This window comes from Arabidopsis lyrata (assembly GCF_000004255.2).
Source record: "Arabidopsis lyrata subsp. lyrata unplaced genomic scaffold ARALYscaffold_3, whole genome shotgun sequence".
NCBI classification, from domain to species: Eukaryota; Viridiplantae; Streptophyta; class Magnoliopsida; order Brassicales; family Brassicaceae; genus Arabidopsis; species Arabidopsis lyrata.
The window spans coordinates 8,042,357-8,055,593 of record NW_003302553.1 but is presented as its reverse complement, the minus strand read 5'-3'; the positions used below and the strand labels follow the sequence as shown (position 1 = coordinate 8,055,593).

The following is a 13,237-nucleotide window of genomic DNA, read 5'->3' as shown; positions in this document are numbered from 1 at the left end:
ATAGAGAGACTTAAGAAACCTTAGGGTTTTCTCTGCGAGTCAGGATACGAGGCCTAAGGCCCAAATGAAATGTGGCCCAATACTTAGGTTGCTCGACCTAAGGCCCATCTCAACTTGGCCCGAAACTAAGGTTTTAGGGTAACTATACGTGAGATTTCTAATTTGCCCTTGAATTTTGGCGGGACTTTTTGGGATTTCGATGGGTACCAAAATAATTGGCGAAAGTGGGAGAAAATGAGAAAATCAAAATCACAGAGAAAGAAATATCGAGAAATCTGAAATTCGGAAGGGAAGAAACAAACAAAACCCTTGAATTGAAGAACGGAAAAATCATCAGATGGGTCGACTAGATGTAGCTGCGGCGAAGAGAGCTTACCGGAAAGCAGCGGAAGTGGGTGACCGGAGGGAAGAGGCGAGGTGGGCCAACAATGTCGGCGATATCCTTAAGAATCATGGAGAGTACGTTGATGCTCTCAAGTGGTTTAGGATCGATTACGATATCTCCGTCAAGTATTTACCTGGGAAAGATTTGCTACCTACTTGTCAGTCTCTTGGCGAGATCTATCTCCGTCTCGAGGATTTCGAAGAAGCCTTGATTTATCAGGTAAGCCCTCTCATTTGCTTGGGTATTGTTGGCTTCCTGATTTTCCATGATTAATTTTGATGTTTGCGTTTTTCTTTACCTCATCGAATTTCTGAATCCTATTGTTGCAGAAGAAGCATTTACAGCTAGCTGAAGAAGCTAATGACACTGTGGAGAAGCAACGAGCATGTACTCAACTTGGTCGTACCTACCATGAGATATTCTTGAAGTCTGAGGATGATTGTGAAGCCATTCAGAGTGCTAAAAAGTACTTTAAGAAAGCCATGGAACTTGCACAGATTCTCAAGGAGAAACCACCTCCTGGTGAATCTAGAGGATTTCTTGAGGAATATATTAATGCACATAACAACATCGGTATGCTTGACCTTGATCTTGATAATCCCGAAGCAGCCTGCAGTATTCTGAAGAAAGGGCTGCAGATTTGCGATGAAGAGGAGGTGAGAGAATATGATGCTGCGCGGAGTAGGCTTCATCATAACCTTGGAAATGTTTTTATGGCGCTGAGAAGTTGGGATGAAGCAAAGAAACACATCGAGATGGATATTAATATCTGTCATAAGATCAATCATGTCCAAGGAGAAGCCAAGGGGTATATCAATCTAGCTGAATTACACAACAAGACCCAAAAGTACAATGATGCACTTTTATGTTATGGTAAAGCTTCTACGCTAGCGAAATCTATGCAAGACGAGAGTGCATTGGTTGAACAGATAGAGGATAATATCAAGATAGTCAAGAAATCCATTAAAGTTATGGAAGAATTGAGAGAAGAAGAGCTTATGCTTAAGAAGTTGTCTACAGAAATGACTGATGCCAAAGGCACTTCGGAGGAACGAAAGTCTATGCTCCAAGTACATGCTTGTCTTGGACGTCTTATTGATAAATCTAGCATGGTATTCGCATGGCTGAAGGTGAGTTTTATTACTTAAACACTCCTTCCTTTTTAGTCCCAACACTCCACCACATGTTGGCATTTTTTTTGAAAAGTTTCCAGAAGTTAAAGTTGTCCATCGTAGGGGTTTTTAATGATGAATAAGCATTGTAAGATTTCATCATTAAAAATCTTAAGTTTTGCTCTTTTCTAAGACTGATAATCAGTCACTGATTCAAGTTTTGTGAACTTCTGCTATTGACACTGTCTTTTCAGATCAGTCAGGAAGACTATGTTATCCAAGAATTACATGATTCTTGTTCTCTCTAGAAAACATATCTTTTGAATGCTGGGATACTATTTTAGTTCTAAACTTGCAAAGTAAAGTCATTATGTTAGATTAAAGGGGCAAAACTGTTTATTCTGTATCATACGGATATTGAGCAAAATATGATCCAAGTCTCTGCACCACTGTTTCAATGACTTGTGATATAGTTTTGAAAGTTTAAGTAGGCTATTTAAACTTTGCATGCAACTAAAGGGTTGCTATTTCTTCTTTGAATGTCTTAGCATCTTCAATTTTCAAAAAGGAAGAAGAAAATATCAGATGAACTCTGTGACAAGGAAAAGCTTAGTGATGCCTTCTTGATTGTTGGAGAATCTTACCAAAATCTCAGAAATTTCAGAAAATCCCTGAAGTGGTTCAATAGAAGTTATGAGGGATATGAAGCAATCGGTAATCTGGAGGTGAGATTTGTTTGCTTGCACGATTCATTATTAAAACCTATGTTTCACTATTTTCATCAGAATTTGATTCACAACGCCAGACATAATTCATGAGGCCTATACTGAACATTTTCTGCGGAAAACTAATTATACCTTTTCTTGGATTTGTCAGTATTATAGCTATTCTTCTTTCCTGATTCTAATTTTCACTTATGGTGGTCTCTTGTAGGGTCAAGCACTAGCGAAAATTAATATTGGTAATGGTTTGGACTGTATTGGGGAATGGACAGGAGCACTCCAGGCATATGAAGAGGGATACAGGTAGATCCAATTATTTGTAATCTCTATCAAACTGCGCACTTGAGGTGTTAAGTGGTTCTGTTTGTGATTCAGTCCTAGTAAATCTACTTATTAATCTTCCTTGAGAAAATTGACAATTCCATTGAACAATATGACGGAGCTGAAGATCTAATTTACTTTTTAAATTGAAAGAAAACTTGAAACAGAGCAAATGTGAATGTGATATAATTAACTGGTTGTTGGTTTTCCCTTTCGACTTAAGTTCATGAATTACTGCACTATGGCTTATGAATAAATAATACAATGTACTTTGAATCCGTACTTTTCATGATCATTGTGGATAATTGTAGCACATTTTGCCTTTTCAATCACTTGTTATATTTTTCTGTGACTTTCTTCTGCTATATTCAAACACATCGTATATACATGGACGTGAATTTATACACACATACTGCATGCTAATAAATTAACTATTGGTCTTTTTTGGATTTATTTTCATGTGGTCCTGCAGAATTGCTTTAAAAGCTAATCTTCCTTCAATTCAGCTTACTGCACTGGATCATATGCACTATAGCCATATGATGAGATTTGGGAATGCTCAAAAAGCCAGGTAATATTTACTGTGTTGTCACTGGACGGAATATGGATAGAAACCACATCTGGGGTAAGGTTTGCAGTTTCAAATATTTTATTTTTCTCATATATATTATTCTACTGTTTAGGGAATTGAAGGACAAAATACAAAATCTGAAGGAGTCAGAACATACTGAGAAAGCCGAATGTAGTACGCAAGATGAATGCTCTGAAACCGAGTCAGAAGGGCATGGGAATATATCAAATGATAGGCCAAATGCATGTAGCTCACCAGAACCCCAAACACCAAATTCACTTAGATCAGAACGGTTAGCAGATCTGGATGAAGCAAATGATGATGTGCCTCTAATTTCATTTCTCCAGCCTGGAAAACGTCTGTTCAAAAGGAAACAAGTTTCAGGAAAACAAGATGTTGACACTGATCAGACTAAGAAAGATTTCTCTATAGTAGTAGACTCTCAGCAGACAGTTGTTGGTCGCAAGCGTGTTCGTGTAATCCTCTCTGATGATGAAAGTGAAACCGAATATGAGTTGGGATGCCCTAAAGACAGTTCTCACAAAGTTCTAAGGCAGAATGAGGAGGTTTCTGACGAAAGTATGTATTTTGATGGTGCTGTTAATTATACAGATAATCGTGCCATCCAAGATAATGTAGAAGAAGGTTCTTGCTCGTATACGCCTCTCCATCCCGTTAAGGTGGCTCCAAATGTCAGCAATTGTAGATCTTTGAGCAACAATATAGCTGTTGAAACAACTGGTTGTAGTAAAAGAGGATCTCGATGTGATGCTGGCGACTCCAACGGCACGCACTGCAAAACTGGAGCTGCTCTCGTGAACTTCCACGCTTACTCAAAAACTGAGGATGTAAGCAACCGTGATCTGGTTTTTGAGTTATCATTGACTATTCTTGATTGGATTGGATTTCATTTATTTTTCTATTTTGTCCATTCTTCTTCCTGATAACTATATGTTTTACTTGTTGCAGCAAAAAATAAAAATTGAAATTGAAAATGAACACATAGCTTTAAACTCCTGTTCTCACAATGATGAGTCTGTGAAGGTGGAACTTACTTGCCTATACTATTTACAGCTTCCTGTCGATGAGAAAGCTAAAGGTATGTGCAGTTTTTTGTTTTCTCAGAAAAAGTTTAGCTTGAATGCATGATCCCAGTTCGGATCAGGCTCTATAATTCACATCTCATGCTTAACAATTTTTTTTGCTTTTTAATATCATTCCCCTTGTTTCATAGCACATTTTTAAGTAAAGTTTTGGGCTCTAAAATTTTGAATCTTTGAACATACAATTTGCGATTAGGTCTGTTGCCGATCATTCATCATTTGGAATATGGTGGAAGAGTTCTGAAACCATTGGATTTATATGCGACTCTCAGGGGCTCTTCTCAAAATGTTGTTATTGAAGCTTCCATTAATGGTAAGTATTTTCTTGATAGAAATGGGATCTACTCATGATATTCGAATGTATGATTGTCAAGCTGATTTTACTATAATTTTGTTTTCATCACAAATTGTTCTCTCACTTTTTACATGATTGTGGCTGCACCGCTTTATTGGCTTTTAAGATTATGAGCATTGATTCTTCCCTCTTATTTATACAACACGGCTGAATCAGCTATGTAATTAATTTGTTTCAGGCTGGGTTCACAAGCGCCTGATGAAACTATACATGGACTGTTGCCAGTCGTTGTCAGAGAAACCCAGTATGAAATTGCTTAAGAAATTATATATTTCGGAGGTGAGAATATTACCCTAAATTTACTGGTTAATGGATGAAATAGTTTCTTCTCTTTGTTTGCTTTTCAACTTACTTAAAGCAAGCTAGGTACAGATTCTTACTTTATTTGATGTATAAACTGAATGGTTATGTCTTTGTATGTTTATCAGGTAGAGGATGATATCAATGTGTCAGAATGTGAACTGCAAGACATATCAGCTGCTCCATTATTGTGTGCCCTCCATGTCCACAATACAGTTGCTATGTTGGATCTCTCCCACAATATGCTAGGTGATAGTTTGCCTCTGACGTCTTATTTAGTTTAATGAGCTGACTTAAGTTAGTTAGTTGGTTATATCATAGGGAACTACTAGGAAATTCAAAAGGGTTTAATTTCCATCGTCTCATTGTTAGGGAATGGAACAATGGAGAAATTGAAACAACTCTTTGCCTCATCAAGCCAGATGTATGGTGCTTTAACTTTGGATTTGCACTGCAATCGATTTGGTCCAACTGCTTTGTTTCAGGTACACTACTAGGCCCAAAGCTAGAAAATTTCACATATTCATGTTTTCTTTCGTATTATTTAATGTACTCCTCTTTACCAGATCTGTGAATGCCCTGTGTCCAGGAATCGACTTACAGATGCTTGTGGATCATACCTCTCAACTATAGTGAAAAATTGCCGGGGTATAGTTTTTTTTTAAAATTGCCGGGGTATAGTTTTTATTTTTTGTTTTTAATTTGATATTTCATTTACAGTATCTAATTGCTCTGATGGTATGTTTAGTTTCTTGATTTCACTGGTGTCTTGTAAACCCAGTAGATAAATATATGAAATACCTAATATTAGGTTTAATAATCTTAAACTCTTATCTTCCATTCACTGGCTTACATTAATGTGTCCCTTTTGTTTCTTAGCACTTTACAGCTTGAATGTGGAACATTGTTCACTAACATCAAGAACAATCCAAAAAGTTGCTAATGCTTTGGATTCGGAGTCAGGACTTTCACAACTCTGTATAGGTAAACTTTCTAATTTGTTATGTACATTCAATTTTTTTTTTTTAATCTCGTTTCAGTTTGCTGAAGTTGGTGTATCCATATATGGCAGGTTATAATAATCCTGTTTCAGGGAGTAGTATTCAAAATCTCTTGGCTAAATTGGCTACTCTAAGCAGGTTGAAAGAAACACATTTTTAAGCTGTTTTTTTTTTTAACGTTTCCACTGACGTAAATTGATGTAACATGATCATATGTTAAAACACTGCAGCTTTGCAGAACTGAGCATGAATGGCATAAAGCTGAGCAGCCAAGTTGTTGATAGCCTTTCTGCACTTGTTAAGACTCCATCTCTGTCAAAACTATTGGTTGGCAGCAGTGGAATAGGAACGGTGATGATATGCTAAACATTCAAAATTGAATTCTTATATTGTTGTTATAAATGCATCTTTTTTATCTGACGATGCAATGTACAAATTATTCTAGGATGGGGCTATAAAAGTCACTGAATCTCTATGTTATCAGAAGGAAGAAACTGTGAAGCTCGACCTTTCGTGTTGTGGACTAGCGTCCTCTTTCTTTATTAAGCTCAACCAAGATATTACTCTAACTTCTAGCATTCTTGAGCTTAATGTTGGAGGAAATCCAATCACTGAAGAGGTATGTTTCCTACAACCTCAACAGCCTAAAGCTCTTTTCTCTATACTCTGTTGAGGTTGCAATGGAGATAGAATAAGCTTAAGAATTTTGCAAACATTCGAACTCGTGATTCTGAGTTCATGTCTTCTCAAAGCATAACTGGCTCTCTGATACACTAAACAAACAGGGAATCAGTGCACTTGGGGAGCTGCTTAGGAATCCTTGTTCAAACATAAAAGCTCTTATTCTAAACAAGTGTCATTTGAAGCTCGGTGGACTTGTATGCATAATTCAAGCACTTTCAGGTCTGAACTATTTATTTTCCATAAATCTCTTCTTGTAGCTGCTATTAAACCAAATATCTTCTCCTTTTTAAACTATCAACTAAACGCTCTGCAGATAATAAGAATCTTGAAGAGCTTAATCTTTCTGAGAATGCTAAGATAGATGAGACTGTGTTTGGCCAACCTGTGAAGGAACATGGAACATGTGAATCTGTAACCTCAATGGACAAAGAACAAGAGCTATGTGAAACCAATATGGAGTGTGATGATCTTGAAGTTGCAGACAGCGAAGATGAACAAATAGAGGAACGAACTGCAACCTCCAGTAGTCTTAGTTTACCACGCAAGAACCATATCGTGAAAGAGCTTTCTATCGCTCTTGCAGTGGCTAACCAGTTGCAGATTCTGGACCTAAGCAACAATGGGTTCTCAGTTGAAGCCTTGGAAACATTATACATGTCATGGTCATCATCAAGCTCGCGAACTGGCATAGCTCAAAGGCATGTGAAAGATGAGATTGTCCATTTTTATGTCGAAGGAAAGATGTGTTGCGGAGTCAAATCATGCTGCAGAAAGGACTGAAGAAGATCTTCCTTGTCTGACACTGTATTTATTTGCCAATAATAAACCCTTGTTTTTTAATATTGAGTATTTTTATTTAGAGCGTTTCAGAATTTTGTACATATTGATATTATTAACACATTTGGGTTCTTGTGATATGTAAATATGCTTAAGTTTAAGCGTTTATGCTCATTTAAATTTAGTGACGTTAATTTTATTCAATTTAAAAAAATGTAAAAATTGCTTAAAATGTTGAGAGAGACCTAAAAATAAAAACAAAAACAAAACCCATTTCTCATATAGAAGACGAAAACCCTCTGCTCAGTCCAAAATGAGAACGCGCCGGCAAACATATCCGGCGGCAACTCCGCCGATCCCTGAATTCCTCACGGCGAGGCCCATAGTTCAAGCGCTTCCAGCGTCAGCGACAAGATCGTGAGTCTTTTGCTTTTGTTCTGTTTTCAGTTGAAATTCTAGGATTTAGCTGAATTCGGGTTTTGTAAGAGCAGCACGAACGAATGATTTCACGTATTAGAGTTTGTAGATAACTAGATATCACATTCGAACATGAATGAGATGTTTCTTTTTAAATTACCCTGACCTCTTCTTCTTCTAATAATTAGAGGAAATGGTGGATCAGAGAAGAAGAACTGTATCAGAGGATTGTGGGATAAAAAGATTCCGACGGATCTGCTGCAAGAGATACTGTCTCGCCTCCGATTAAAATCCAACATACATGCTTCTCTCGTCTGCAAGACATGGCTTAAAGAAGCTGTTTCTGTCAGGAAGTTTCAGAGTCGTCCTTGGCTTTTTTATCCACAGGGAGGATCGAAAGAGGGAGACTACCTTCTTTTTGACCCATTACACTCTCAAACATATCAACTCAAGTTTCCAGAGTTAAAGGGCGATAAACATAAATTCTCTTGTTCTAGGGATGGTTGGTTGCTTGTGAAGAAAGATAGCCCCTCCGATGTGATCTTCTTTCTTAACCCGTTTACCCGGGAGCGCATCTACTTGCCCGAGTTGCCACGGTATTTCACAGGCCATTGCTTAACTTTCTCAGCCGCTCCCACATCAGCTAGTTGTTGCGTTATCTCCTTCGCCCATCAACAAAATTTGGACGTATTTGTTGTGCTTGATACTTGGCGCCCTGGTGATTCTGTATGGACCACTCGTCGCTTTCCGAATCGGTCTTATGGTTACGGAACAGTAAAATGCCACTTCTCCAATGGTATGTTCTATTGTCTCAGTACCAGCGGCTACATCGGGGTTTTCGAGCCCTCTGGAGCAACCTGGAATATTATTCCAGTCAACCCCTGTCCCGTCTTTAGTCGTCGTCATCACGATAAGCTCGTGAGGCCAGTGTTCATGACAGAGCATGAAGGAGACATTTATGTTATGACTACACGCCGCAAAAACAACAGCAAACAGTTGGTGTTTAAATTAAACCTTGAACGCAATGTATGGGAAGAGATGAGAGTACTTGGTGGATTGACAGTATTTGCATGTAACGCTGCCTCTTTGACAAGAGCTGGTCTCTCAGCGGAGGAGAGGAACAGAATCTATACATTGCATATCGGTGACTATGGGAGACTTGGCATTTACTACCTTGGTTGTGTCAAATGTTCTCTTCCCGCTTACACTACCTATTTGTCTAACCGCAGTGCTTGGCTGCAGCCACCTCACAACAACTTTTTTAGTTTGTGACTTCGTCTTTAAGTGTTTTTGTCTTCCAAAGATTTTTTTATTAAATAAACAGTTGAGGTTTATATGATTGAATTAGTTGCAAGAATCTTTTTATGCATTGTAGCTCGGATACTCTATGAATTAGATCAAGTTTCTTTTAATATATCCAATGTGTTTCAATCTGAGTCTAGTTCTCTTGACGATTTAATTATATGTTTGATAATTGGACTTTACTATCTATGGTTTGTGACTGTTTACCTACATATATCAATTCAATGGTAGCAAATAATTTTCTCTCTTTTGTTGAAAAATGAACAAGCTACTTAGACAAGGAAGAATAAGTAGTTTTCTTGTCCTTCAATGGATTTCATTAGGAAGACTAAGGACATGTACAGAGTTGAAGAAGAACTGGCAAGGAGATCCATGTGTTGCTATAGATTATTCTTGGGGAAGGTCTTATGTGAGAATCCTCCGAAAAATCGTTTACTTGTTAGAATTTTCCTAAACTCATCTCTGTTATGTGCTTTCAGTCTTTATACATGTTTCTAAGACAACATTGGTGAGTTTATTTGTTTAATGCTATGAACATACTGAAGAGGTGTACAGAGTTTGTGAGCTCAAATCTACGTACGCAACCAATCTTTGTTGCAGCGGTTTGTCAAGCAACAGATTAAAAGGAAATGTTCTTGATTGCTTCACCTATTTACCGAGTTTAACTGATTTTTGTAAGTCATGCCATAGCTTGTCCAGACATTTCATTTATACTCATATATATGGTTATAAAGCAAGTGATACTCATATGGCTTATGTGTGTATTTCTGCAAAAACTTGGAAGAAAACCAATTAACGGGTTTGCTTCCACCAAAAAGTACTTGAGAGATTAAGCAACAGATCACTTAAGCTAAGGTTTCCACTAAGATATATAATGCTTTTGGACACATTACAAATTGAACCATCTTGTTCATGTTCTTATAACCAGATTCATCATACGTTTAGTTCTTACCGGATTCTTGCTTTTGCCTAACGTTTCCTAGTGTAATGACAAGCGTGAGCAGAAATCTAGGTCTTTATCTATCTTCTTCATTAAAAAAAAAAATATCTATCTTCATCATGTCAAGAGACCAAGATTATTTAGTTTGATTCATGGAGTGAAGATATTGTTTTGGCCTATATAAAGATAACAGAGATGTTAGGAATGAAACTTTGAAAAGCACATTAAAGAATTATCGATTCTAAATCACTTTTTCACATACTTGATAGTATGTAATAGTGAATACTTTTGTTATCAATTTATGTTAAATATTTGGTGGATACGTGGCACATATAGGAGTGATCACTTTTTTTTTTTTTTTTTTTTTTTTGACGGCAGGAGTGATCACTTTAAATTTAATTTGTGTTATTTGATTAAATAGAGTACAGTTACAAAAAAGTAGTGGTTAATAATTTCTCTTAGTAAAGTGATATAATAATCATAAATAATTGAGAAGGTACATACTTGTATTTGTAATTTTAGAATCGATTGCGGAATTATCGGATAATAATATGATTATTTGTTTAGATTTAACGTGTAATACCATTATATATCCTCATCATATTCTACAAATCATGCGGTGTTGGCCATTTTCTCGTCCAATTAAAAGAGTCATCATTTTTCATAATTGTTCGAGATATAATTAGATAGTGATATATGTTAATGTAATTTGATGAAAGATAGGAAGATACGAAACTAATCAAATGCAAAAAAGAAGAAATCGTAATCTTGGTTAAATTATAGAGTTTTGGTTTACTACTTTTTCCATGGATAAGAACCTTCGGCGAAAAATTAAGCTTAATTTTTTGTTAAAAACGGCACATCTTTCGGCTTCTTGTCTATTGTGAAATGATCTTTTAAAATTCTATGATATATTATAATTAATCTTAATCATGTTCTCCATGAAACCATAAAGAACTTAAAGTGAAAAATGTAATTTATACATAATTGGTTATATATACGTTCATAATCTTTTGTTAGATCTCTGGCTATCTTAAACAAATCTAATTTTTCGTTAAAAAGCCTGTTTGTATTTTAATTTGTCCGGTACAAAATCTGGTTGTGAATTTTGATGTAATTTTAGGTTAACTGAGAAAATAAAAATATCAAAATAAATAAATTTAGATCATCACTATATATACTCAAAATTGTAAACGAGTGTCAAATCAATCCGGGCGTGGCGGGATGGGTTATTGGATACTCTATACATGACGAAGGCTATTATTATTTTTACGATTTTACGTTAATAACTCAACCTTGCGTGGTTTTTTGGCTATCGTATTTCATCACTCTCTCTATCTTTCTTTCACTAGAATATAATAGTAGCTTCGTGCATTGCCAACTGTTGATCTGTTTCACTATTTATTAATGTAGTAGTATACAAATACAGTAGTCTAGCAAAAAAATATTGGAGTAGTGTATAACTCTTTGCAAAAAAAAAAAAAAAAAAAAGTAGTGTAACAATTTTTAAAGACAGAATTTCTTCTTTTCATATCTCATTGGTTGAACGAGTAAAAGATGACCCACGGTGTTCTCTAGACGGTAATGAAGTTGTTGGTCTTTCTTTGTGGACTTTATAAAAGACAATGATTTTCCATTTTTAACCAATTAAACTTTTTATAAATTGAGTATTATCAACAGCTTTGATATTATTAGAAATCAATAAAATGATTAATGAGAATTGCCCTTAAATCTTAATTAATAAGGTGAAAAAACGAGATATGTAAATTTAGGCATTGGAATAACGAGATTGTTGCATCTAATAGCTCATCTCGTAAACTTGATTTACATATAAAAAAAAAAAGAAGAAGAAGAGTGAGAAAATAAGAAAACCCAAACCTAATCACAAGATCTCTCACATCTACTCTAAAATAGGTTACATGCAAACCAAAAATAATCTAAATATCGAGGAACAATTAAAGGGGTCAAACATCTGAAACCCTAATTTCATGTCAAAGCAAACATCGGAGATCGATGAATGGTCTTGTACTCTTTGTGTATGAGTGCATGCATTAATTATAAATATAGTACTATATATCTAGACAGAGAAAGAGAGAGAGAGAGAGAGAGAGAGAGAGAGAGAGAGAGAGAGAGAGAGAGAGAGAGAGTGATCATGGAGACAACAAGGCTTGAATACCAACGTCGTTGTGTTTTCGTGAAGGAGCAGAAGCTGGAACTGGCAAGTGTCTTGGCAAGAATCCTAAGAAATGGCCTCTCCTCATCGAGTTATTGTTGTGATCATAATTAGGGTTTCTGTAGAAAACGCTTGATGACGAGAATCTCGAGGCGTCGCAGTGGTGAATGAAGAAGAGGCAGAGAATCAAAAGAAGAAGAGCGTGTTTGTTTATTGATAATCTTTTTCTCCAATGATGTGGACTTGTAGGATACATTATTTCTGAGTTTCGAATACGACTTCCAGAAAAAGAGATCAATAGAGATTTTTTTGTTTGTTTCAGTTTTGGGGAGGTGGGTTTTTGTTTTTGGAGTGTTGTTGAGGATTTTTTGATGGAGTAAAACATGGTAAGTAGTGATGAGATCAGCAGATTCAGAGAGAGAGAGAGAGAGAGAGAGGGAGAGAGATGAGCTTTTGAAAGCAACCCCTTTTGAATAAGTCTCACTTTGGCTGGAACAATTATAATGGCCAATAAAAAATAAATAAAGTAAAGGTAAGGGAAACTGAACATTCATATGTACTGTATTGTATCTTTATATGATCATCCATAAGAGAGTGTCTGTATCTATCTATCTATATTAATTTTATAACTACAAGTTTCTTCTTTTTGTTAAACTCAAACTAGAAAAAGAACATCTTTTGCGTGGAAAATATCCTTTTTTATTCTAAAACAGATAAAATAATGGATTTGGAATTTATTATTTTTTATACATGTAGTGTCAGGTGGACCGGGGGACATGAGAAGCAGACTATAAGGAAACAAAAAATATTAAAACGAAAAAGCGAGAATAGTATTTTTGAGACATAGTTTTACCTTTTCATTTCCTTAAATTACACTATGATAAAGAAATATACATTATTTAAACTTAGAAGTTTCTAGTCTGAAGCCAATGTTTGATAGTACTCCTAATATCTCCATAAAAACGAAAATCATTTTTCTCCATATAGTAGCACTAATTGAAACAGTAATATCTCTTTAAGTGATTGAAATACCAACACCTTACTCTTTATATATATATATCTTCTAACCAAGTT

General features: G+C 35.8%; 3 protein-coding genes across 3 annotated transcripts; 2 read left to right on the top strand and 1 right to left on the bottom strand.

Moving 5' to 3' along the window:
* Window positions 1–81: 81 nt before the first annotated feature.
* LOC9321342 (protein TONSOKU) lies at window positions 82–7,486 on the top strand. The gene is made up of 18 exons (XM_002885230.2): window positions 82–604; window positions 715–1,515; window positions 2,046–2,222; window positions 2,431–2,522; window positions 3,013–3,111; window positions 3,224–3,959; window positions 4,081–4,210; window positions 4,411–4,527; window positions 4,748–4,848; window positions 4,998–5,118; window positions 5,242–5,354; window positions 5,436–5,517; window positions 5,749–5,853; window positions 5,942–6,008; window positions 6,101–6,221; window positions 6,316–6,489; window positions 6,656–6,773; window positions 6,868–7,486. Exons 1-18 carry the CDS (start codon window positions 338–340, stop codon window positions 7,332–7,334), a joined length of 3,888 nt encoding a protein of 1,295 aa, XP_002885276.1. The 5' UTR covers window positions 82–337; the 3' UTR covers window positions 7,335–7,486.
* An 84-nt stretch (window positions 7,487–7,570) lies between these two features.
* Window positions 7,571–10,312, top strand: LOC9319214 (F-box/kelch-repeat protein At3g18720). The gene is made up of 2 exons (XM_021030597.1): window positions 7,571–7,748; window positions 7,937–10,312. Exons 1-2 carry the CDS (start codon window positions 7,645–7,647, stop codon window positions 9,018–9,020), a joined length of 1,188 nt encoding a protein of 395 aa, XP_020886256.1. The 5' UTR covers window positions 7,571–7,644; the 3' UTR covers window positions 9,021–10,312.
* Window positions 10,313–11,779: 1,467 nt separating this feature from the next.
* LOC9319213 lies at window positions 11,780–12,932 on the bottom strand. Its single transcript, XM_021032786.1, has one exon. The coding sequence runs from the start codon at window positions 12,711–12,713 to the stop codon at window positions 12,141–12,143; it is 573 nt and encodes a 190-aa protein (XP_020888445.1). The 5' UTR covers window positions 12,714–12,932; the 3' UTR covers window positions 11,780–12,140.
* Window positions 12,933–13,237: the final 305 nt, after the last annotated feature.